Below are 27,727 nucleotides of genomic sequence, written 5' to 3'. Positions count from 1 at the left end.
AGCCAACCTTATCCTGGGCTGCATCAAAAGAAGTGTGACCAACAGGTCAAAGGAGGTGATCCTGCCCCTCTACTCTGCTCTCATGAGACACCACATGGACTCTTGTGTACAGTTCTGGTGTCCCCAACATAAGAAGGACATGGAGCTGTTGGAGCAAGTGTAGAGGAGGGCCACGAGGTTGATGAAAGGGGGCTGGAGCACCTCCCGTATGAAGACAGGCTGAGAAAACTGGGGCTGTTCAGCCTGGAGAAGAGAAGGCTGCGTGGAGACCTGTCGTGGTTTAAGCCCAGCCAGTAACTCAGAACCACGCAGCTGCTCGCTCCCTCCCCTCCTTCCCTAGCAAGTGATCCCAGCTGCTTGGCTTCCCCACTTTCTAGTTTGTGACCATCAGCCCCATGTCACCCCCCGGCCCTGGCAACCGGCACCAACAGCAGCCTTCCAGTATCTGAAGGGGGCCTACAAGGATGCTGGGGAGGGACTCTTCATTAGGGACTGTAGCAAAAGGACAAGGGGGAATGGGTTGAAAATTCAACAGGGGAAGTTCAGGTTAGATATAAGGAAGAAGTTCTTTGCAGTGAGGGTCGTGAGGTACTGGCACAGGTTGCCCAAAGAAGTGGTGAATGCTCCATCCCTGGCGGTGTTGAAGACCAGGTTGGACAGGGCCTTGGGTGACATGATGTAGTGTGTGCTGTCCCTGCCCATGGCAGGGGGGTTGGAACTAGATGATCTTAAGGTCCTTTCCAACCTAAACCATTCTATGATTTCTATGATTTCTATGACTCTGTATGGAAGCAAGCAGCAAGTAAAATGCAAAAATATGATTCAAGTAAAAAAAAAAGTGAGGTTTTGACATTGTAAATCACCAAAGCCTTTGAAAATTGACATAAGGCCATTCTATGTATATGTGGTTAATTCACTAAACTGAAATGAAATTAATCTTAATAAAATTCAGCAAGAACATTACTATTATTGTTGTTATTGTTATTGCTTTTGTTAGGATTGATTTTGATTTTGTGACAATTGTTTGTTTTCATATATTATTTTTATTATACTAGCTTCTGAAATTATATATGGGATCAGGGACGTGCTCTGAAAAACTTATCTATACTCTAAATAGCTGAGGTAAAAAAGCAAGCACTGATATATTCATAAAATGTCACATTATTGCTGTAAGGCTTTGGTATTCAATATTCTGTGGTAACGGTTTGTGTAGCACGGGTCCTGGGCCGAGATTAGAGATCTCTTGTGCTGTGCACAGTGCAAAAAATGGGGAGGGGAGTGGTTTCCTGGGATCATAAAGGGCCAATCATCTAGAGGTATTAAATACCATAAAATGCAAATAAGTGCCTCTTTGGGGTTTTGAATATTTTTATTTTTTTTTTAATTAATGATTTAGACAGAAAAAGTGGTACAGTATGAAACAGAATATCAACAAATTATTGGAAGAACCAGAGTCAGGGTGTAAACAGTCCTCTGGACATTGTACATGTGCCCTGTTTTACCTGCAAAATCTCTTAGAAATTGTTAACTTACTTTATTAAGTAGAGCTGGGTATATCTACAGCAAATACAGTACAAGAGTTAGGAATATTCTTTTTTTGCAGGTTTCCCTACTCGTGGGATTTACCTTTTACAGATCTTGAACATAGAAGAATGCAGGATTTGAATCTCTATCTGAAGCAGCTATTAAGTGGATCCAGGAAACTGGCTAATGTGAGTACTACTTGTGTTTGTTTTATTTGCATATGACTTTTAGTAGCATTGTACCAAAAGATTCAGGAAGCTTCTCGTGGCCTCATTTGGAGAAAAAAAAATGAAAAATCACATAAATGACACATGTTCTAATGCAGCTGTTTTGAGATGGAACCATTGTAGCATTCATCAGAACTTAAGATAAAGACAACAATGACTGAAAAATTGTTTATTAGACCTGGCAGGGCATTTTTCAAAAATCCTTTGCAGCCATGCAAAAGTAGTGATTCACTGAATTTTTGACAGTAAAGGAGCATGTTCTCGTGAATGTAATGTCTAAAAAAAGAATAAGCTCTGAAATATTGAAAAGTCTGATTTTGACAGTTTTAAAATTAAAAGTTCCATTCTTTCAGCCCAGAAATACCCTTCATCTCAAAATTTAGTTAACATGTAGGAGAAATTGTGTTGCAAACATAAGACCAAAATCAGAATGTTTCAGTATTATCAGAATGATACATCATGTTCTCTTAAAATTGGTGTTTTCTCATTTTTTTATTTTTGTTTTCTGAGATTTTATGTATTCCTTCTATTTCAAAATGGAAAGTTGAAATGATATAAAACACTGACTCTTCATTTTCTGGCCCAGAACAAAGCCTTATGCACCTCAGCATCATAAAAGCCAAGGCCGAGACCAACTAACAGGATCCATACAACCCAGGAGGATGTTAAATCATTATGCTGCATCACTTTGGAAACTAAATGGTCAATTGAATGACACGAGGATCTGAGAGAAAAGAGCATCTTCTAGCAACCAGCCATTGTCAGGAAAGCTGTCAGACAGGCAGGAAAAAAACTGGAGTTTTCATTAGATACACAAAGGCTTACACAGAGGCGGGTAAATTCAAGGGAACCAAGGCACAAGCTTGTGCATTGACCCTGCTGTGTCACTGTTGTCACGTTCTCTGGCAGAGCTTGGGCCTCTGCCAGGTGAGCCATGTCATGTCCCGTGGCCTCAGAGCCATAGCGCAAACTAGGGCTGGTTTGGTTTAGTTGTGTAAACAGTCCAGGATGCCAAAAGAGGGTATGACAGCATAGTCGTTCTCCAAAATTTCAAACGTCTTGCAGGAGGAGAGAAATGTTTACTGCCTAACTATATAAATTTCCCAGCTGTGACTGTGTAATAGAGATTAAAGAGCAAATTGTCCATATGTGAAACAAACAGGAGGGTTTTTATCAATGTGAATATAAACTCTCTGCCCTGAGTTGAAATTAAGATTTCCAAAGAGGATAGATAATATCTGTCTCACAGAGTTACAACTAATTTAGTATGGACAGCTGGCTTGGGTGGTTGGCTCCCTTGACTGATCTTGCCAAATAAACTGCACAAGTTGGGGTAAATTGTTGTGCAATTTTTGTCACTCACATTAGGGTTGTGGATTTATTTTATGTTAGCGCCTTTTGGTCACAGCTGAGGAAAAACTGATATGAGCCAGTGACCTAGGAATGAAGAACTCTGTATCTTCTGCCATGTATCTGGGCTGCTGTAAGGTACATGGATTTTCAATTTGGGCCAAGCACTGCTGTGTAGAAACCTAATCCACAGCTGAAAAATTAGACTGCTTAAATCCCTGGGATAGTAATAAAAACATTTCCCGGTCACGCGCAGAAGCTCTCTTGCTCCATGGTCTGTGAATGGGCTAGTAATCAGCCAGAGCATGCTGCTTTGCAATGGGCTTCCTAATGCTTTCCTCCTCCCTTTATGGTCCTGCAGGATGCACCCACGTAGCTGGGTAAGTTCTCCCAGCCTGTTGATGCTGGGACACTGGGGCATAACCACACAACCACAAACAGGGTATTCAGAGGGAACTGTGGACAGATTTACTGGGCACGTACGCTGGTGTGGCTCTCAACCAGCCCAGTGGGGCTACTCAGACATGATGGACTAAACAGTTGCTGAAAACCGTTCCAGTCCAGCCTATAGTGCTGAACCAGGAGGAGATGAAAACAATTTTATGCAGTTGCACAGCTGCTGGTGTGCTGGACTTGGAGGGCACGATAATGAGTGGAGTAATGAGTAGATTGTTTCTATCTGTAACGTGCTATTGCATGCAGGAAATCATCTTGCTTACCACTGAGCAGCTAACCTGCAATTCTAGATGATAACCTTTAAAGTTATTTATACTCAACAAACATTTAATCATTATTTTTACTTTGACATGCTTTTCCTACTGGGAGAGGTGAGATATTTAGAAAATACTGATGTGTTCTGACCCACTTAGAACAAGGAGACCAGTCAGTGGGTAATTTTCTTTGTATTCCAAACTGAAGGCTTCCTTTTTTACTTTTCCCTTTGGTATGACTCTGTTGGAAGTGTCATGGTGTCCTCTTGGTTTTACTCTGAGCAGAAGGCCAAGCGAGGAGACTTTCTTGATAAAAATAAATACAATTATTTTGTCTCTCTTTGTGCCTTGGACAACTTTGCAGTCAAATTTGTCCTTCTTCTCAAATTGTTAGGGAGCCTGACTGAAACCATTTAGTGACTTGTCTGTTCTCATGCATTATCAAACTGTCATTCCTATGAAATAGTAAAACTATGTAGGAATAAATAATTAATTCAGAAATTTGTGAAGAAATGTTGTAAGAGCAGATGCCTGTAGAACAGTGTTCCCTTTACTCTCTTGACACAGTCATTCCTTTCTGCTGAATTATGCCTGTTTGGTCTTCTGGCTGTATTGTAACTGTACAGTATGCTGGAGTCTTGTCTAAGATGGAAAGAAAAGCTTTTATTTCATTATAAAATATGCTTGCTATCACTGTAAACACATTACCCTGGTTGACTACACACAGCTTTCAGCTCTGAAAAGGTTAGTCCAGTCCACACAGGGCTGACTATACACTTGGTTCTACCAATTAAGTAATTGAAAATCCTAGAAATAAAGAGAAAATTGGATTATATCCAAATTCCTTCCTCAGTCATGCCATAAGTGCATGCTTTTTAGTCCAGACTAAGCTCTGATTATGAAAATTGTGTTATAATTAAGCATAGGTCAGCATGTCATTGACCTTTTCTGCTAAAGGGTTTGAATGAAGGAGGAGAGGTGGAAAATAGCTGCTTTCTCATTTGCACTGTAACTCAAATGTAATTAAAGGCTTCTTTAAACCCTTCTTTAAAGAACAGAAACTTCAAGCCACCTTTTCCTATCTCTGACTTTTAGTAAATCAGATCTAGTAAATGCAGAAACATCAGCTGACTTCCTGTTGGGCCATTTTAAATGCTTAATCATGCTCATGTCCATCCTATGCAAAGCAGGTTTACATCATGCATATGCCTCATTCATTGACTTCCTCTTAGACAGTCATTGAATTGTCGCCTGGAACAGGAGTGCTTTTTCTAAATTCAGGTTAACACTCAGTTATAAATAACTACACCACCAGACTATATACCCTAACAACAAGCTATGTTCATCACATCAGTCACTAAAATGCAAAAGTTGATGCACCTTCATTGTCATATTGAGTCATTTAGGACAGGATCAAAAGCAGGTTTCACCACCTTTAGTTTCATTCTGCTCCTCCCAAAACAGTGGCAACATATGTGATCACACGGTAAGAATATTTAGCTTTGTGCCAGGTGCACCATTGCTGACTGGTTCATCAGCTACATGAACTGAAGTGCCTGGGTCTTCTAGATCAGCAAGGTGGTATGCTCAACAGTGCTTAGACACCTGGAGTTTTGTTTCATTAAATGGCAAAACAACCAAGTGGTGCCACCAATAAGAGGTGAAGCATCAACTAAAAATAAATTAAAGGTTGGTAACATGTAGGAGGACAAAAAAACACATTATCAAAGTGTAAATCACATTTGTGACAAAAGCTGCTGCTGGCCACTTTTACATTTTTCTCTATTTCACTCTTAACTCTAGCTGAGTGATGGGCTGAATGGAGATTGCAGCCCAAATCTCATAACATGTCATATAAATTAGGACTGCCCTAGTGGTTTGTCACTTTACTGCTGTACTGTAAGAGGGTTGCATGCTCCCTGAGGACACAAAAGCAAGGTAAGGCTCCACTAATTTAGTCTGCGCTTGGCCCTGGTGTCAAACAGCAGCATTCACAAAGCTAAATATCTTCATGTTTATCTTGAAAAGACAGCTTGCACCTGGTTTGGGCATTACAAGAGAAAAATATAAAACTGAATCTAAAGCTATGTTTTATATAGCAACCATGTGCATTCAGTACTATCAGACAGCTAATATCATTTTATAGAAAATTCTCATCTCTCATCATTTAAAAGAGGTGGCATTTAATTTGTGGATACTGTTATTGATAGCTCAGAGACTAAATGTACATACTGATCTTGCAAAACTTCATAGCCTTAAATAAATACATGATATTAGTCCCACATCTTCCAAATAGATTGGTTTTGTGTGCAAGTTCAGTACGCTTGGATGTTTGAGGAGGTTTGTTTATCATGGTGGGGGTATTTGGCAAACACAATAGTGCACAGTAGGCTAATCAGTAATAAAGAAATTGGGTATATTGGGTTTTGACTCTATAAAAATTGTCTCAGTATCCAAATTAACTAAGCACTTTGGGGCCAAAGTGCAAGCAGGTAAGCAATGGCAGTGTATCAGCTACACATAGGTTCTATAAACTGCTTTATGGTGACTTATAGGCTGTGTAAAAGGGCTTTAAGGAGGATATAAATGGAAATGATTGTAAATTATGTTCACTCATTTTCAAGCATACAGTGAAAACCAGGACCACAGCATTGTTCTAGAGTGACTAATGTTTTACACTCTAAAAGTAATCAAGTTTCATAAGAGCTTCCCATATTTCATTTGTATTTTGTTCACTGGCATTACTTGGGATTTGCAGAGATGAGAAAATAACTCCTGCAGTGCCTGTATGGAGGCACATAACACAGTGGTACAAAGTGCATCCAAGGTATGTGGGTCCCTTAAACTCCCACCACTCCTGTACTCCTGCAGTAAGGCATCCAGCAGAGCCAAAATGGGGAGGGTTCAAAGTCCTGTCTTTTCCACTGTCCTTTCCTGAAGTTATAATAGCTGCAGCAAGGTCAGCTTTTTCTGGTTGCTTTCTTTCCTGCTGATTCTCCATCCTGTTAAAGTATAACAGGTGCATGGGTGTTCTTTGACCCCAAATCTACTCTAACACAGCTGAAAAGAAAGCTGAAAGCACAGGAGAGGCTGCTTTTTCTTTTCATGATGAAATTAGATCTGGCTTGAAATCTGCCTGTGTTTCACAAACAGCAGAGTGCTTTTCTAGTTAGTCTCTGATGAAGACCAGTAGACAAATTCTACCAAGCTACATTGGTGCAGGGCTGTGCCCGCTCCATCGATGCCACTGAAATTGCTTATTTCATTTGTATGCTAGTGTAAGTGAGGGTGGAATTTGTCCCTTTTGAGTTTAATGGCTGAAAACAGGCCATGCACGAGTTTTAGCCAGACCAATACTGATGCACCCATACATACCTGGCTGCTCCCCTGCAGGCTAATGTTATGGAGTGGCCTGGAAAAATATCAACATTGCGTATTAAAGATTGTTGTCTTATTAGGTAAGAATGGAAAGAAGACTTTCCTAAAAATCCCTAAACGGGCAGTATATTAGGGAATTTCCATTTACGGATTTAAAGGTAAGAATTCCAGGGGTTCAAAGTGTAGGCGAGTGCTTGTGGTCATCCTCAGTGCCTGCCTGTCTGCCAAGACTGTCACAGGGTCTCTAAGATTCCACCTATGGTCACATCTTTGTAACAATTGCTAGTTCAGAAGTGGACTCTTTATCTACCTGGATACAGCGCGGTTTTGCTCATACGTATGTCCAAAGTCCTGATGTGCCTGTTTCTATTTAGCAGTGTAATTAGATGCATGCGTAACTCTAAGCACATGCTTCAGTCCCATTGACATGGGTCCAATTGATTGAAGTCCCATTGATTTAGGAATCACCTGAAAGTTCAGCATGTGCTTTGGCGGTCTGCTGACAAAGGGTGAACTTAAGAAGGTGCTTGCACACTTTGCTGGTGGAAACCTAAATGGTAGACTCCTGCAGCTGGCAGATTAACAGAGTTCAGGAAGAATTTACTCTCTTTTGAATAAAAGTGTGCAAAATGCTTATTGCCACAAACGCGCAGGAGATCTTCCCCATTGCTTTTGAAGCACTTTGCCCTGGATAGATGCTACGTCTGCCCCTGTAACATGACCTGTTCAGTTATGGTTTTGTGTTCCATTTGCTAGCAGTAGCCTTGCTGCTTCCCCACATGCTTCAATACCTGTTGAGTACAATGGGCACACAGTCAGGGAAAGCTTTGAAATCAGTGTTGTGGCAGCAGCAGTGTCGTGTTCATGCCTGATGTAAGATCTGCATTAATTCCACTTCTGTACTTAAACAAGTGTTATTTTTTTCCAGTGTTGTCTTCTTTAGAAATCGGAACTATCACCTGAAACAATCTTTGCACCTCCTGTTTATAAACGTCTGTGCTCATATATTTCCATTTATTGCTGAAAGAGTAAGTGGAGAGGAAGCAGGCTGCTCAGTGTGGAATATTTTATTTCTCTTTCAAGTCAGTTAGTGTATCTTTCCTTCCACCTCCTGCCCACTTCTCTCAAGGTCTTTGAACTCGAAGGGCTACTTAAGTTTCTCTGCTTATTTCTATGCTGTCAAAGACTGAGCTGCCAAAAATACACTCTTTCAACCCTTGAGAATTCCTACACTTGGGACTTGTGCTGAAAGAGCACATGGAGGTCCCACAGGGAATAACTCAACTGTTTAAAGCTACTGGAAGCTGAAGCAGGTGTATGTGCTTTCTCCTGTAAGCTATCTGCATGAGATGAGAGAATAATTAGTCATGCTCAGAACAGACAGGTATATTGGCAGACCACTGCTAATAGCTTAAGGATTTGTTGTTCAGTTCAAGGAAAACAATTCTGTTGGTTTATCCTTTCCCGTGCCCCCCCCCCCCCCTTTTTTCTTTTAAAGAAAATATTGGGGTGGGACAAAAAACTCCAAACAGTAGACTGAAAAATAAAAGGTAACTGCTAGAATAAATCCAGATAGCTAAACCTTATCTCTATGCTGAACATACACATCTTGTTCCTCAGTCTGTTGTAACTGCATGTTAACTCCTCACTAGCTGCATTTGTCACTAAATTCTTCCTTTTCTTTTTTCCTTGCACAAATCACAACACATCTTGTCAAACCGAACCAACACAAATGCTACATGAAGTACAGCTTGCCGATAAGAGACACATTATTTTCCATGGCCTGGAAGAAAACAATGGTGACATCTTAATGCTAGAATCTGAAAAGTCTCTTGTTCTACCCATTCATTACAGTGTCAGTCCAAGTAATATCAGTATGAATGTAGCAATTCTAACAGTCTTAAAGAATGGCCATTCTGAAATAGGGCTTTATGAAAAAAGCTAATAAAATGCAATTACTGTCCATCTTTGATTCAGAATCATAAGAGTCCATTTCAGAATTCACAATTTTATTGCCTTACACAGTACTCAAATCTGGGGATTTGGTTTATTGTTTTAATTCTCTACAGCTGAACATAACTACCTGTTATATATGTTCACTAGAGCAGCGCAGGTCAGTACATAAAAAGAAAAGTTATAGTGCAGTACATGAGGTGGATTACTCTTTTAAAGAGGATGGGGAAATATGATCATCCCTTTCACTCCCTGTGGCTTCTGGTAGGAGTTAACTCTGTATGGAGCTTTTCAGTGCGAGTGTCCATTAAGCCTCCATATGAAGGAGACACTCACAATATCTAAGCCTCAGGGAGGCACACGTCAGGTCAGATGCTTGGGGTTGGTTCTGTTCCAAGGGCAAATTGCATGCTGACTACACATTACACAGTAAAGATATTCTCCTGCATTGGTTTCACAGATGGGCTGCTTTGTAAAAGTAGTTGCAGCTGCTAATACATATCTCGAGACACTGGAGATTAAGCAGGAATGCAAATCTATGGCCCATGTGGCACACTGCTGTTTGGAAGTGTGCTGACAGAAAGGGGCCAGGTAGGCACCAATGCAGCATCCCTGAGCCACTGGTAAGGGGCACTAATGTCTTCCCTGTGCCTGAGTAGAAATTGTTCCCTGGTATCCTTGCCCATGATCAGAGAGGAAAGGCTGCCCTTTATTGCCCTTTATATATGCATATATATATAACTAATATATGCATTAGAAACCTACCAGAAATCTGCTCGGAGGGGAATAATTTAAGGAACAGAGCACAGCATAGGATATTCCCTAAAGTATTCTTATTTTCTTTCAGAATGAGCTTGTACTTGGCTTCTTCCTGAATTGGTCCAAAAACACATTGGCAGAAGATTCATCATCTGTCACCTTAGGTATGTGGGTTACCAATCTTATCTGGTTTTTAAGAAGGACTTTTTGGAAAAATACTAAATTATTAGAATATAAATATAAATTTTTAAATTATTAGAATAATAATACTAAACATAGTAGTGCAAAGTGAGTCTAAAGTGTCTAGAAGACTTTTTTTTAAATATGAAGATACCAAAAATAAATTCTGATTTCTCAGATTCTCTGAAAATGTGTTCCTAATGTGACCTCTAGCTTTCCTTCACTTTGCAATATTCTTGTCAGCCTTGCTTCATTTCTTTTTGAATAAACATACCTAGAGGCAAAGTAAACATTTATTTACACAAACTGCAGCAGGTTTCTTGTTTTACAAAACAAAATCTTCAGAGAAGAATCTGGAAGAAAGTATCTGAGTCATGATAAAGCACAGTGGGTGCTTGGACAAGTGAAGAAAATAAGGGATGACTTCTAAAGTAATTTTCACAATAAGTGGACCAGGTAAATAACAGAACATTATGTTAATGCCAAGGCGTCCGTTATTAATGATAGTGGTAATTCCTTCTTACTAAATGAGATTCTGCACTGTTCCCTTACCCTATCTAAATACTTAACCCATTTCCCTCTTCTGTCCAGCACCTAATTTAATCTAATCTCTGGCATTATAGCATTAGGAACCAAAGTGTAAGCCATAAAATGTAAACTATGAATGTTTATTGTATTCCACTGCAGCAGTTCTGAACTGAAAATAATCTGTAGTCAGTTTTTAAGCAAAATAAATCTCGTAAAGGAGCCTGCAGCTGCACTGTGCACCACAACAACTCAGCTGGTTGTTATGTGCTCCAAGTGATAGGATAGTTTCCAAGATCACCAGTTACCCACACTTCAGAAAGGAGTGCAAGTATCTCTGCATATTTAGTTTGCGTGTCCATTAAGTTAATTTAATCTCTCTGCAGACAGGGGCTTCATTATCTCTTTTGCTGGGACCATTTTTTTTTAATCCATCAAAACAAAATAAATCCCATTCTGGCTTCTCAGCCTTTGGAAGATTCCCCCGTGTAGAGTTTATTTGATTAGGGCATGCCATTATCATATTAAATCCATTATGCCTATTGGAAATTGCTAATGGTTGCTCTTAACTTTTACAAAGGAACAAGGAGATAATGAAAAGATATCCGAGGTGTCAGGAATATACAAGGCTAAATCTTGTAACAAAAAATCCAAACCAGAGTTCAAATGTAACATGTAGTCTGGGTCTGTGGGCTGCCTCTCTCTGTAGATTCTTTAACCAAAGATGCAGACATGTGAGAGTGACTCAAAGCATAAGGGAGTTAAAGTCGCAGGTCTACAGAAGGATTTTGACATTTCACTAATATTAAGGTGCCTAATTATTACAGAGAATCTGGGTGTAAAAATCTTACGCAAAAGCATGAACTGAATTTGTAATAAAGTTGAAAAATTACAGCCTTCTAATTCCTGCAGTGGTGTTGGTGTCCTGAGCCAATATAGTCTAAAGAGTAAGCCCTTTATTTTTGTTGTCAGTGGCATAAAAATCAGAGAAGAGAATAGAGAAATAGAAGTAAGAATGTGTTTAGTGGGTGTTTGATGAAAACTGTGTGACAGGTAACTCAATCTGCTTGTTCACTCTACAGTTAGTGGAGGTGAAGGTCACAACCTTCATCCCACAAGCTGGTCGAGGGAGATTAATGTGTCTCTGGCCTCAAGAGGTATGGTTACAGAGGGATGTTTTTTTTCCCTGCTCAGGAACTCTGCCTTTTAAAGTTTGGACACTTCAGTTCTAGACTGGGGCAAAACCTTCGTTTAACATAGAGGAAAAAAACAACCAAACAGCCAAACAAGAAAAAACCAACACTCCCTTTGGCCTAGAAAACTCATCGCTATCAATTATTGATAGAATACCAGTAGCACACAATGTCCAAATCAGGAACCAATGAGTTAGGCTCTGTAAAAGCAGAAAACAAGAATGATGGGCTGAGTTACTGTGGCTGAGTCTCTCTGGTCTTTCGGCCTTTATGCAAGCAAATCATCTTACTCTCAGTGAGGATCAATATAAAATAAAATGAATGCCCAGTAGAAGCAGGTTATGAATTTTGATCAGACAGCATCTTTCTCTTACACTGCTTAAATTTGTAAATGTTGTAGGTAATTACACTTACTAAAGTAAAATAAAAATTAAAATTTATGATTTTGTACTGTGCTCCTAGCAATTAAGAGATTAAAAATCAGTGCTAAATTTACTTTGACAAGAATACTGATTCTTTACGCCCAGTGGGGTGAATTCTGAATTATACTGAATGTTATCAGCATTTCATTATACCAAGCTCACTACAGGGGAGTGAGAGCAGATATCAGGAATGATTTCACAGACAGCCTTCTGTAAAGGCCCTTTAGAAAAAGGAAGAAAGAAAATGCATTAAAACCATTTTTATATCAATCTTGTTTATTTTTCTTCTCTTGAGATTCTATCTCCTGACAATATTAGTAATTCAGACTGTTCAGCCAAAGTTATGAAATCATGAAGTCTTTGCTCTTGGTTTTAACAGTGCACAACCCAGATCCAGTTCTGATGTGTTTGATTAGTGCTGCATGCATTTCAATGGGCTTCTGTCCATTTAGTGCAATAGAGGAACTGGCTCTGTGTCCTTTTAAAGGGAAACATATATGGTATGCCTCTCCATGCAGAATCGTGGTCCTCACGGATTGTCCCTGCGCAGAGTTGGTTATTTCGCTCATGTTACGTAGCGTTGAAGTTGGTTATTCTTGATGTAAAGATTTTGCAACAAGTTGCATTCCTACTTTAGTGCCATTTATACTGTTTTGCTGGCCATAAACACCTCTTGCTGGCTTCTGGGATGAAAGCGTTGAGATAGTCAGTTAATGTATTTACAGCCGAAGTCAGGTACATTGGAGGCTTATAAATCCAAGCTGTATCTAAAGCAGGCAGATGGTTGGCTTGGGGCATTCAACCCCGGCCCTGGAAAAACAAAAAAAACTCCAGTACCCTTTGGTGCCAGACGTCAAAACAGGCTGTCACCAAGAAGAAAGGTCTAAGAAAAATCTGAGGGTGCATAATAAATTGAAATAAGTGCTTAACTCCATAACGGTAGTGCTGTTATGCTTATTTAATTAGTGTTTTAACATTGCTTTGCAGTCCACATGTGAAAAGCAGTGTATTATTAAGTAATAGTTTCTCTGTTGATTTTGTCAGTCTTCTCTGTAGCATTTTCTTCACTTTTCATGTTTCTTATGTGTTGTGCAAAGTGTAACGCGGAGCCAATTTTAAATGCTACTAATGTAGACATTGCACAAAGGATAGATTATAGAGCTCGTAGTTCTCCATCAGTCAAGAAAAGACCATCTAGGTAAAGAAAAAAACTGCATCCTTTCATGCAGGCTTTGAGCAACCTGGTCTAGTGGAAGGTGTCCCTGCTCATGGCGGGCGGGGTTGGACCTTGATGATCTTTAAGGTCCCTTCCAACTCAAAGCATTATATGATTCCTTGATCCTATGAGTACTCTGAAGATCATTGCACGGTAGAAATTGGAACAATAACTGCCTTAATTTTGCCATTCAAAAAGAAGAAAGGACCCACAGTTTTCTAGTGTTTATGTTCCTTGATAAAAGAGATTATAAACTGGCACAGTGTTTGAGTTTTTCTGCTGTTTTCTGGCTGACTTCCACTGCACAGTGCTGGGACACAGGCACAAGTCATGTAGAAAAATGCTATGAATGCTTTAGGGTCCTCATTTGGCATTTGACAGCTTTTGCATTGACACCACTGAGTGAAGAATCAATCCCTGTGAGGGAAATCTTGCTTCAGCTGAAGTCAGAACTTTGTCCTCTATCTACAACAGACCAGCATTTGGTCTTTACCTGTAATGGAGTGCAAGTAGAGCATGACAGTTCCTAAAAATGCAGGGTCTGAGCTCAAGTCCATCTGCCCAAGCTGGGAAGTAATTACTATATGTGTATTTTACTGTGATTTGAAGCTAAAATCCCCTGGACTTCAAAAAGGCTATGATTTAGCACTGAATGTGGGAAAACCTAAAATATAACAGTTGGGTATAGCTACCAGTAACTGTCTTTTATTATGAGATATAAGCAATAGAAGTTTATTCCATTTATCAGATTCTCTGCGTTCTCTTATTTTTTCTTTCCCTTCCTTTTATTTTTGATTTTATTTTTTCCATTAGTACTCAATTTATTACATAGCAAGAGCAAATATTTTCGTAATAGTCATGCCCGTAGTGTGTGGTTTAGACTTCATTTTACATACTTGATTGGAAATACTTTTTTCCCTCCCATGTTTTTCATTATTTTCAGCCTTGTCAGAAACTTATTTACATTTGGCTTTTTCCTAAAAAAGTGTCAAATTCCATGACTGAGTATGAGCACTTGCACTATAAAACTCAACTAATGCAGAAAAAGGCACTGGTATTACTGGTAGCAGAGGAAAGGCACGGTGTTCAGCTGAATTCTAATGATGTAATTTAGCCTCTGAAATCCACTGCTGTTGCTAAACCACTCAAGGTGACCCACTGCAACTCACAAAATTAACAGAGCCCCACACATGAATTGTGCCCTTATATTAAAACACAACTTCCCTTGAGTTACGCTGTGTTTAATGACCTAGGATTCTACATTTTCTGTTGCAAATTAAAGCAAAAAAGAACTTACAACTTAAAAAAAAAAAGTGGTAAAATGTCTTTGCATGATGGCAGGAAGAACCAATTTTTGTGGGCTTTTTGTTACTCAGCATTGTCTTGTTCATGGAGTTTTCATCCCCTATCTCTCCCTTCCATTATTTGCATACAACAAGAAATAAACTAAGGTATAACCTGGCTAAGTGATTTTTCAAAGTTCCTAAAGGAGAATAACAAATGAAGAACTGCACCTCAGTCTGCTAAGTCCCAGCTTAATGATTTCTTCATAAGATTTCAATTCTTTAGGATTCTGCTTCAGGCCCTTTTCTAATTAGGATGTGATTTAAAATGTATTTTTGTAGTCTCTAAAGGGAAGAAAATTGGAGATGGATTCATATTCTGAAATTGCAGTTCAAACATCAGAAACTCAGAAGTGTTGCTATCCAGGCTGTCTGGAAAAATTATATTATGGCAGTTGCATGTCCACACTGCATTATGTTAATTCGAGTTCCTTTCCTTAGGATAAATGGCAATTGCACTAGCTCTCTGGCTGTCAATAGTCCATGACACCACTGTAATTCTATCAGCTTAGAAGTTATTTTAGCCTCTGTTCACTCCAGAGGTTAGACATTTCATTACTTCATAAAAATACAGCCAACGTGGCTTATTCATTATAACTTCCACTCTGCTGAACAACAGAGTAAAAGGCTGAGGAGAGGGAGTGTGAGTTTTTGCTCTTACAACCCTGGCTGTAAGATCTGTAGTGCACATGTGGAAAAGAGCGCAAGAGCACGACAGAGAGTGCACAGGTGTCTGTTAAGGCTGAAAGGAAGACAGGGGAATCCTGCCTTCTATTGAGAATGCCTCTTATTGCCTAATGCATAACCCTTGCTTGTGATGGTAGCTCTTTCATTATCATCCTTTTTCATTCATTCCTTTTCTAAAAGATATGTTTCTATTTAATTATGACTGTATTGTTCTGTCTCATGTCATTACCTCACCCTGCAGAGGGTTTAAGGCTGGTATGTCAGTGGCAGATCCCAGTGTGCATACAGGGGAGCAGGACTTTTCTGTCTGAGGTGTCAAGGTTGGCTACTTCTTTAACAGGGAGCCAGACAGAACAGAGCCCAGCTCATGAGAGATTGCTATTGTGTTGTAAGGTTAGCAGGATGGAGTTCTTATTTCTCTCAGTATGGTAAATATATAATACTGGTTGTAACACAGCTTTGGTCTAATTGAATGAAGCCCTGTTTGCATAAGTAAAACCAGGATATTTCACACAGGCAGTGTATGGACTGTCTTTGATGATGACCACATGTGGAGAACCCTAGGTCTCAAACCAAGTGGTGCAAAATGGCTTATGACCACCCTCCTCCCTGCTTAGCACTGCAAAGAATGTCAGATCGATACTGAGGAGAGGTTGTTGTGTTCAGCGTTACCTGGCATACTGCAGCAAAAGCCATCTGTATTTTCACTGCTGTCTCTGTGGGGCAGGTAATCCACAGTACTTACCCAACTTCAAGGACACACCTTTTTGGCAGTAAAGACAGCTGGCTCAATGCCTCCAGCAGAAAGAAGGAGCAGGATATGCTTAGTCATTTCTTCCACATTATGAGACTGATCTTTCTGGCTTGGAAACTGAAAAATGTTGGGGTTTTTTTCAGTGGGAACATAATCAAACTCTGTAAATGCATCTTAGTAGAAAAATCTATGAAAGCAATGGGTTGCATGAAAAGCAGCCTGGAACAGGAAAAATACAGAATGAAGAAGGGAGAATTTATATATGACATATATAGATGTTGTTTCTGTAACAGTTGTTTTGGAATTGGTCTGGAAACCTGCTCTTTTTTTCTTTTTTTTTTTTTTTTAATTTCTTCTGGAGAAGACAAAAAAGCCAATGTTTTTAACCAGACAGAAGAATTGCAACAATACTGCCTCATGTCATGAATGATTGCCAACCCTTCCCCTCCAATTATTTGTTACTCAAGTATAAATTTCCCACTGAAATCAGAATGATGGCAATTAGAAAAAAAAAAATCTCATTGTCAGCGTATAAAAATTGAGCACTGCCTGTCAGACCACTTTCTTCCACCACACTCTTTATCCATGTTTTCTAATTTCAATCCTGATTTAAGCACACAGTAGGTTCTTTTTATATATTAGTTCATGTGTACCACAATATTTTACTGATGTACGTTTGCTGAGCTGTTAACTGTAAAATCAAACTATTTGGCCTTTTTTTAGGTCCTCAGTCAACTGATCATAAGCCTGGAGCACAATTAGTCATATCCTATGAGAGCACCCGTCTGACGATAATGTTAAAACACATGAGGAATATTGTGAGTATTTTTATCATAATCTGTAATTCATAAGTCCTTGCATTTGCAGAGTACTGTGAAAACATTACTCCTCAAATACCCTTTGTGTAAACACTAATTATAACTGAAAATAATGACAGTGCTCTTCTGCCATCATTTAACACTTGTTTTCTTCCTTTGAGCTTGCTCAATGCAGAGATGGCACAGATACAGAAACTGGGTTTCCTTAATGGCTGGTAATGGCCTTTTCCAGGCCACATAGAAAACCATTTTGTATCACTATTTTCACCCTTTCAGCTGGTGCATTTTGATACCAGAGAGAAATAAGGCATCATGCAGTGGCATGACTTTTTGTAGGCTATCACCCTGGCATTATTGGTTGAATATCCATACATTTCTTTCAAGTCCAGCATGACTGATCAATGAACACGGAAGAGCTCGGCAGAATGGTGTACTTTAAGAAGCAATGTAATTTGGTGGGGTGATGCTCAGCTTTCTGAGATGCTCTCTGACATGAGGCTAAGTGGTAAATGCTGTGCATTCCTGGAGCCAGACTATGAGAGGTGGAAGCTGGCAGCACTGCTGCAGCACAAGACAGGTGAAATTGCCTCATGAGGATGTCTTGAGAGATCTAGCTGGTGCCGTGTGCGAGCTCTTGGCTGACGCAGCATGTCTGCTGTTTCATAATGAGTTTGGCTGTCTGGATGTGCTCTTGAATTCCCAATGGCTTGGGTCTCAAGTAATGGCTGTGGCAAAAAGATCCTTCACTACCTTTTTATAGCTAGGAGATTAAAGCATTTATTAACTGTTGCGGGTTCTCATTGCATACACTGATGACACCTCCATCCCAAACTGGATTACAATTGCTTTCCCTAAATGGGGCCAAACCGAAGAGCTTATGTGAGCACCAGCCAGTAATAAAATGAGGCTGAATGTTTAATTAGTTGTATGAGACACATGAGGCTTACACAGCTCCAGCTGTTCTCTGTTGGCCGCTTCAGCTTCTGATTTGCAATTCAAGCATGTTCGTTTTGGTCTATAACATCCAGTACATCTCTGTCCTGAGAGACTTGTCTTTTGTTTCATGTGTGCTATCTTGACAGGTAAGATCAGCCTCCACTGACAGGTCCAATTTATACAAACTTTACCTTCTGGATATGGTATAAGACTCTCTTTATTTTTTTCTATTGTGTTTTTTACAGCTAAGTGACTTTGATAAACTTCTGGTAAAGTTCTCGTTGGTGGGAGGGGTATTTAAATGCTTGCCATGCTGACAATGTCACTATGAGTTCAGGCAGGTGATGTAGAGATGCACACAAACAGAGCTACAGAGGTCGGAAATAGTCTTTCTCCTTCTTTCCATCATTTAAAACCTATAGGTTTGTAACTGTGTTCTTTAACTTAGAAAGTTCTATCCATTTAAGTAAATGAAAATAAATTAGAGCGTAGATAGCTGTGTATAGCAAACATAAAATCCAGGGTTCAGTTCACTTCATTATGGAAAGGGACAATACAACCTTAAGTTATGGTGTCACTCTTGAAAGTAGGGAAAGTAAATCCATTTTTTGCAGAGAAGTGGTAGGAGTCCAATTCAGTAAGATAAACAATGATTCATGACTCAAAAATAAGGTCATTGTTTTAGCACCCTAACTTAGGCAATCTTGTTTTTAAATCCTGGGCTTCTGATTCCTTCCTTCCATCTGGCTATCCATCTATCGTCATCTGATCTGAAATATGAAACAATAGTGCTTTGGGGTACTGTGATACTGGACTGCCTTCAGACTAGTAACCTATAACACAAGGTTCTTTATCCCATTAGTAATCTTCTCAGCCTATAGATCAGTCTCTCGGACATGCTCTCTTTTCCCTTCCCTTCCCTTCCCTTTCCCTTTCCCTTTCCCTTTCCCTTTCCCTTTCCCTTTCCCTTTCCCTTTCCCTTTCCCTTTCCCTTTCCCTTTCCCTTTCTCTTCTTTCCCTTTCCCTTCTTTCCCTTTCCCTTCTTTCCCTTTCCTTTTTTCCTTTTTTTTGGTTGAGCTGAACAGGGATTTTATAAATATGACAAGATCATATCTTATTCAAGACATGTTAAAGCTATTTCAGGTATAGTCAGTCTTTTGCAAAGTCTCACTAATTACAGTTTAGTGGTTCATCTGTGCAGAGATTACTTTGCTATCTTGTTTTATTTCGTAATTTATAGTAAATAATTTTTGTGCTGCTCTTCCCCATTTAATTTATCTCTTTTAGAGATTTTATGATATGTTCAGATGTGAAAATAATTGTAGCGGGCCAAATTAATCCCAAATGTAGCTTCACAGAACTGACAAGAATTGTGATAGAGACTTTCGATTCATGCAAATAAATTTTAGTTAGTATTTGTGTATTTACTTCTAAGGTTTTAATAGGAGATCTACTCCTGCTGTACAACTCCTATATTAATATAAAAGGCACAAGAGAATCCCTAAGGAACTGGTGTTGTTTACTGCCATTGTCAGGTATCACATAGTTTTTTTTAAAGGAGGAAATCAGAAGAGTACAGTGCTATTGCTTTGCGGGATTTTTTCATGAAACTAACCCCATTCATGTGGGATGTCAGAGACAAAAAACCCAATAGCAGTTGAGAGAGCATTGGTCTGGTGCAGACAAGCCAGCGGTCGGTCTGATGTGGGTGCACGCATGGACTTCACAGTGCAAGCACTTTTGATCTAATGCATCCACATGTGCCAGATTTGCTGCAGATTGACAGGTCATTCGTCCCTAGATCTGCTTCAGAATATCCTCTCCCTTACCGCTGCAACATTCCAGCTTATGAAAGCCAGTCCTGCTTGAAGAAAACTCTATCAAAAATTCTTCAAAGACCTACAGTGGAGAAGAACAGCCTTACAGATTTTGTGACTGGAAAGGACCATTAATCTAATCTAACCTCCTGTAAAGCACAAGCTATATTTTTTCACTGAGAAAATACTTGCATCTAGACCAGCAATGCAGCCAAAGAAACTATTTGAACAGAGAGCTGTTAAGACTGGTTGTGAATGTTTGTCCACGCTTTAAGACTGGTTGCGCAATGAAGATGAGTTCTGTTAAATAGACATTTATAAGATACTAACGGTGTTCCAGTCTCAAGATTTTCCTCAGCAATTCATAGTTTTATTTGAATCCTGTGATTCTGCAAGTCAGGTGACTTACATCAGACTGCTTCACTTACGATTTGAATGGCATCACGAAGATGATTGCTAAGGAAGAAAAACCCCTTTAAATCCAATTTTCAAACATACAAGAGCCATGATGCTAATAAAATGCAATTTTCCAAACATATGTATTATATAATTTAAAATTAGCTTCTTGGGGCATCACCTGCTCCACTCAAATGCAGACAATGCAACACTGGACATTCATGCATAGGTAGTACAGGCAATATTGCCTTGATAAAGTGAAGCTGGGCTAGAAGGAGTCCTTTGTGTGGGCATGAAAACCATAGAGGTTATATGGCAAGACCAGGAGAGTTCACCTCTGAAGTCATAGAGGATGTGGCATCTGGAGAGGATGAGATAGAGTAGGCTTCTACAAACACAATAGCACAGTGCCTGGCAAAGTGTACTAAGTGGTCTTAGGAGGAAGATACAGGAGCACCGGGGGAGGTTTGTTTTGGCATGTAAAAGGACTTGTTAGCTGAGAACAAAAACAGTCCAGTTGTGGCAGCACAATACCCAGAAAGGCAGGAGTAGGAGTATAGGGGGATTGCTAGGAAGAAAGCCTGAGAGTCTGCCTTAAAAATGTAGGCTCCTAGATCTGTGTAAAGCTGTGGAGGTGGATTTATAAAAATTGACAGACACATAGGTTTTGAACTCGAAATCCTCAAGACCAGTTCCATTCATCTGTATTAACCAACACAGAGTATGGGGGATATCGAGACCACGCCAGATCTTATACAGAGCGGACTATGTGCTAGCTTAGTACTGCACAGCCAGAAGCAGCCAGGCTATCTACTGCTGCACTGCTGGGCTTGCTCGTCTTTTCAAGAAGACACCAGAGGAAAAAGAAATAGCCATTTCTGAAGTTCAGAAAAGGTTGGCTAATATATTCCTTTCCCTGCATCACAGAGAGCCAGAAGGGAACAGTGGTTCAGCACTGGCCCAGGAGGAAGTCTCCTTTGTTTGCTGACTTCATTGCCATGACTTCAGGCATGCCCTGTTTTTCTAGATAAGCAGCTAAACTTCCAATCTTCGCTGCTAAACATCTTTGCCCATTACTTCTTGTGGAGGGAATAACTCCTTGGGGTAGTGGGGAGGAGAAACAAAGCCAAGTTATCCTGAACCTCATGCCAATAAATGTAAAATGTTGCTAGAAGTCAGGAAAGCGTGTGTGGGTGATGAATTCAGAACCAATTTTACAGAGGGAAAATTTGCTGTAAGAAAAATAAACTCCTACAGTACTTTCCAAAACTACTTCCAGCTTTCCTTTTATAAAAGCTCTGAAGCTGTCATGTATCACTCTTGGTGATTAATGATTTTGGGATAGCTGATATGTGGGTGACGGATTAGTAATCAGCTTTGGGCTTACACAGACATCCAGCCTCTTTCCATTTCGTGTCCTACACCATCTGAGTACAAATGGCTTCCAAAAACGTTGTGAGACATGATGGCTTAAATGCGTTGGGAAGAAAGGTGAGAGCCAAGCTTTCCCTAAACCACAGAGATGAAATCTGTTTCTAAGCCTGCAGGTGCAGGGCTGTAGGGAAGGTCCCATGTACAGTACAGGTTGATGCTCCACTGACTTTGCTGGGTTTTGTCTCTAGCTTGAGGTCAGTAAGGGGTGGGGGTTTTTGTTCAGTCTCAGTTGGTTCCCATTATTCTTTTCATGGGCTCACTAACTTTTATGCTTTATGAATATCATTATATAGATTTAAATGGAAAATATATTACCTGCCAGCAACGCAATGCCTGCCAATTAAATAAAAGCTACATTATCCTTTCAGAACATTATGAATGTGTCCTGCTGTCTTTACTGTGGCCCATGGATCACCCAACAAGTATTGGGAAGAAGTTGCATAGGTAAGCCAAGCCTGGTCAGTCATCCAGGGATGGAAAACAAGTGGAAAAATTCTCTTTGAGCTGAACAAAAGTTATTCAGAAAGTATTGATGGCAGAATGAAATCAGCAGCTTGGCTGATGGAGGGAGGTAACACATTCAGATGGAGTTCTCTGTAGACTGGCACAGGAAAACAGAATAAAACACTATGGAAAGAAAGCTTTTGTACTAACTCTAGTTTATCATAGAATCTGGATTTAATTTTATATTTGTAATAAAATGCTTTTACTTTAAAAATTAATGGAAATTAGCTTAGATAAACTGTGTCCTCTTTTGGACCAAAATATAGCTGAACACCTATAAACAAAGTGTACTACTACTCAGCAGTAGTTTAAATTGGAAAGAGATGAGGTCTGTTTCTTGTGGCATAGGGATTACTGTTGGATCCCAACATATTTGTTATGAAAGGTGTTTAACAAATTTCTATTGTACAGAAAGTTGTGTTATTATTTCTTGTTAAACACTTTAATCTGTCATAGTCGTAATACTGCCTCAGCCCTAAATTCTAACCACTAATTTTTAAATAAGTAATTCCCTACACAGCTGATAGATGTTGTATAAGGAAAAAAAAACCCCAAGCTTTGTTTAATAATATGAGTGATCTGGTAGATGAAGGTGAACATAAATTAAATCTGCCACTGGTTGCAAATGAAGAAAACATTAAAAATAGGGTAGACAGAGCAAAATCAAGAGAATAAAAGTAATTTCCAGAACTCTTCAACCAGCTTGGACAAATGAGAAGTATTTCCTCAGGGAGGTATAGGTCCATATCCCACGGTAATGTGAAGATAAAACAAGCAAATAGTGAGACATAAGGTTGCTATGAGAGATGCCAATGAGATGCCAGGCCAGATCCTGGTTTCGTGGTGAAGAAAGAAAGTAGTTCATCTTTATAAGGCTTTGATAGTAAAATATTTCTCTCAGGACTTTTTTATCTTAAACTAGAATACAAGTTCAAAGAACAGTTCTTAGTAGGGTGACTTGGGAGTGATTGATTCTTCAGGAGTGATTTATTGTTACTAAAACTTAACTTAGTTAAGAACAGACTAACAAGAACACAAGTCAATTGTGCAGCTATTTAAGGGAAAAGACAGCAAGGTTCAAGAGGAATTATTTAGGACTCCGAGCAACAGGGTCAGTAGAAATCATGGCTGGTAATCAAGGAACAGAAATTGCATTCATTGTATAATGAAATGCTTTCTTACAAAGGGAAATGGCAAGCTGGAGAATAAGCTAAAGGAAAGCAGAGGAAATCTGTGTACAGTTTGAGAAATTAAAAACAGTCTGGATCTACATATATATACTTTCTTAAATAATTAAGAAACTGAAAAGGAAAATAGGGTGAAGACACTGATAACAGTGTCACAATTTCTTTATGCATCTTTAGATTCTCTTACTGTCTGTGCCTAGGCAAGGAGAGAAAACTGTATGTATGTGATAGAAAGATAGAAACAGAACAACAGCATTTGCTTGTGTTTCTTTTCTCAAAGGCTAATTTTTTCTCATGCCCTCTAGCAGGCAATGGTGTTAATCTGGAGTGATTTCAAAAGAAAAGCAAAATGGGGATTTGTCTTAAGTATTTGTTCTCCCCTGTGCTTTGTTCAAGAGACAAGAAATTCTGGCATCTATGTTTCTTAAGGCCCAGACTAGATCAGTCTTATCACAGCCAGTGTCATAGAATTTGCGATTAAATATTTATCTGAAAATTAAGTGTTCCAAGCACCACAATAGTACAGGGTTGAGAGCAATGGAATTCACCTTCTTTTACAGGCTTGGTGTCAATTCTGGAATAAAAGTTTCGGAGACTTGTTCATGAAATCTGCTCTCTGCATTCTATGCTCTGCACCAACATTACTTATCTGTAGAATAATACAATTTAAAGCATGACTGAACCTAGATTTCTGTCATCTATGCAAAAAAGGATAGTTTAAATGACTTAAAGATAGTAATACAGCATGTGGTTCAGGAATCTAGAACACATCTTGTCACCTCCTTATCTTTTGGAAAAAAACTTCAATGTGATTCTTGTTCAGATCTTTTACTGGGAGTTGTACATTTAATACATTCACACTTCTGGTTGTACAGTCTCCTTCTTTTATATTATTTTTGCACTATGGGTACTTTTGTACTAGACTTCAGCTTTGAGTGAGCTGGGTAGGGACACAACCCATTCTGAGATATCTTTGTTGTTAATTCAGGAACAGTAGTAAATGCATACAAAGCTGTGTCATCACTTGCTGGAGCTAAACTCTAGCCTGCCTTGTCTGCTACTGCCAATGGTCAGTAAAAGGCAAGAGCCTGTTCTACCTGACAGTTATAGTCATGTGGTTGTACAGACTCTGCCTCATTTCATTTGGGACTGTGTCTGTCTTAATATACAACTCTTTCTGGATCATCAAGACAATAAGTCATTCTCTTGAACAGGGCATCAGAGCTACATCTCACTTCCTTTCTTCACCTTCCTGAAAGTGTTCAATTCTGGTTTCAGAGCCCTATAGAAATAAAGGCTTGGCAGAGAAACCCTCATGACCTTCTGGGTGTCACAGGCCAGTTTTCATTTTATTGACTTCATTTAAGCAGAGTTAGATGGTCTTTCCTCTGAAGTGACTGGAGCAGATCAGAAGCATTTTACATAGTTCTTAGGAAGCTCTGAGTCTTTTGGGATCCAGCCTGGTTCCCAGACTGTCTTTGTCCTTATAAGAAAAAAAAAAAACCAGAAAGTTTTTGTTAAATATTTAATGTGTTCATTTCAAAAAATCTCACAGCCTGTGTGCCTTGGCCTAATGGGAGTGGGATTCAATTTGAAACTAAGATGCTTACATATATGATGTGATGGAATTCAGTTGCCTAATCATGGCTATTTCGAATACCATGAAGTATCTTGCTTGACTTCCGATGACCACTCTAGAATGGTGCCAGTTTTCTATAAAGCCTATGTCACATTTCCAACTCCATACGCACCTTTTGTCATCTGAAGTGACATGAAACAGTGGTATTTTAGAAACTGGATTCTGATCTAGGTGCCTGAACTCTCATTTTGATCAGTGGAGACTCAAGTCCCAATTCATTTTCCTAAACATATACGAGATGACTTAACACGTCCTATCTGGCCTCCAGCTGCCACTGCAGAAGAGGAGGGCCTCAGGAAAGGCCTGTGTCATGTATGACAGTTTATACAGGTATCTTAAGCATCTCAAATGGTTCCAGACACTAAGTGTGGGCAATTTAACCAAGCCAGGCCAGGAGATGTCCACAGTAGGATAAGCTGAATCTCTTTCTGGCCTCCCTCCTTGACAGGATTACAGAGATCTGCTTGGACTTTTCTGGGAACTTACATGCCTACCTCACGTATGCACCGGGATAGGTCAACATCTTGACATTTTGTCCAGAACTGATGTGTTCATTGCAGGGTGTTAGCTGTGATGCTTCCCTTCTGCCCCAGTGGCTCTTAATTTTTCCCATTTCACAGTCAGGAGACCTCAGAGAGTGTTGGTTAGTTCTTTAGAGATTTTGTGATTCAGGACAGCTCTAGACCCTGTTTTTGCCAGCATAGTTCTCCCAGCTAGGGAAGCTATCTACCATCTAGTACTACTATGCTAGGGATGCAGTGTACCATCTTTTATTAACAGCTAGGCTCCACAAGTCCTTGCTACTCTGCTACAAACAAAGCCAAACCAGTAAACCTACACTTTGTATTGGCCAAAAAGCCTTACTTCACTTGGGAGAGAAAAGGCTGGAATAAGCTACAGTGACAAAAGCACTGTTTTCCCTTGAATTAGCAGTACTCACATTAGGCACTATTCACCCATTTGGTGCACTGACAAGCTGCATGCGGAACAGGCAGGTTGATGTGGATGCTGAGGGTATTGGGCTGCAAAAAGTGCGTAAGCTATATCTGGAGATTCAAATCAATAATGCGGTTAGAGCATCTTTGTATTTTTATCATAGTAAATGACACAGCCATCTGGAGGCTTGCTCCACTGACCCTACTGGGTTTCTGAAAGGCAGAAAATGCCTGCTCAAAAAATGCTTTCCAGAACTTACCTGAAACAAAATCTATGTTGTTCTAAAACACTATATCTTTTTATTTCCCTGCATTAAATTGAGATAACCTTCATTTCTTTTTTTGTTGCTTTGCCATTGACCTCCATGTCAGTGACCTCTGTCACAGTGTGTCTGCTCTGTTCATGTACATGCCTGGGAGCATGCAGAAGAGGGGAAAGAAGTCAGGAATAGGAATCAAGTTGTTCACAAAGGAGAGGGGGGGAAATCAGGAACAAAAAACCATAATAAAATAAAACTTATCTTGCAGAGAAGCAGTTAAATGTTTTCAAATTTTAGGTGAAAAAAAGCAGTTCTTTGGCATAAAATACCTTATTAGTGCGATCGCTTTTGGCTGGTTCCTTTTCTGTTTTGTCTTGCCAATAGCAGACAGTGCAGAACGCACCATAGCGATATGGTGGATTATCTTCTTTTGTAATTATTATTTAATTACTACAGATGTGATTTTATTTTTAATTGTCTTTGAAGTAATTTGAAAATATTTTGTGACAGAAAAGCTAAAGACTTAGTAGCAGTGTAGAATAGAGGTGTTCAGTGCTTTGGGATGCACAGAGCTCAAAGGAAAGACAAGGAAAGGTCTTCGGTCCCATGGTAGTAACAATATGAAGTAACAACACAACCGCCCATTCACACAACGATCCCATTTGTCCTGAAGGTTTATATATCTTATTAATCTGTTTGTGAAGGAACCTCTTGCTTTGTAATATCATTGTCTTACTGCTGATTATTTTCTCAGCTCTTTAAATTTAGAATTAGCCCAGAGGATGTTGTCTTTTTTTTAAGGCAGAGGCTATATTTGTTAATTAAGCTGCAGCCTATGAAGACAGGGTTTAGCCTTTCTCTGCTAAGTTACACAGGGACTGGGAGAAAGTGAAAGGTGATGTAGCAGCAGTAATGGTTTTTCCACATTTCATGCTAGTTTTAATTTAGTCAGGATGCAGCTAGTAATTTAAACAGGTTACTGGGGTGCGAGGCTGGTTTCTTCTGTGGATTTTTTTCTAATCCTCCTTTATTGGATAATAATCAAATCTGCCTCATATCTACACTTTATATTAACATTTTGCTTTGTAGCTGTGAAGGTTTTTTCTAACCATTTGCTATAGTGGTATGATTTTTGAAGATGTAAGGATATCTCGGTATTAAACACTAAGGAATATTTTTGTAGTCCTTTCACTATGTAGAAAATAAATTCTCATGGTGGTGCATGTAAAGGGAAGGAAAACTAAGAGTTAGAGGAAATGGGAGCCTTTCTACAGCCTGGATTTTGTTTTGGGTTTTTTTTCTTTTCATTGAAGAAGAGGAAGAAAGCAACTGGGATTTGAAAATGTCCAGGAAATTAATCTGGGGGGAAGAAAGGAAGTTATTAATAGAGGAAGAAAGGTGGCATTAGTTAATACAAATTGCGTTTGATCATTTATTTTCATCAAGATGGTTGAAAACAGAAAAATGGGGAAAAGAGAACAGCAGCTGCAACTGTCGAATGTTCAAGAGCCATCAATCTGTTTCACTCTAGGACAAAAGATGATCTGCATTTCTAACACTAAAAGAAACTGATGACATGA

The 27,727-nt window shown here is 39.4% G+C and overlaps 1 protein-coding gene across 1 annotated transcript in view; it reads left to right on the top strand.

The window, feature by feature from the left end:
- Positions 1–27,727, top strand: part of PIK3C2G (phosphatidylinositol-4-phosphate 3-kinase catalytic subunit type 2 gamma) — a 205,220-nt gene that overhangs the window by 165,705 nt on the left and 11,788 nt on the right. Inside the window, exons 31-33 of the mRNA XM_030480440.1 lie at positions 1,604–1,712; positions 9,990–10,065; positions 16,945–17,039. Of these exons, the coding sequence (XP_030336300.1) occupies positions 1,604–1,712; positions 9,990–10,065; positions 16,945–17,039 (280 nt within the window). The remainder of the gene's footprint in view (positions 1–1,603; positions 1,713–9,989; positions 10,066–16,944; positions 17,040–27,727) is intronic.

The sequence above is a fragment of the Strigops habroptila genome, chromosome 3 (assembly GCF_004027225.2).
Source record: "Strigops habroptila isolate Jane chromosome 3, bStrHab1.2.pri, whole genome shotgun sequence".
Lineage (NCBI taxonomy): Eukaryota > Metazoa > Chordata > Aves > Psittaciformes > Psittacidae > Strigops > Strigops habroptila.
The sequence above is the reverse complement of the archived record's forward strand: the minus strand, read 5'-3'. Positions and strand labels throughout refer to the sequence as shown.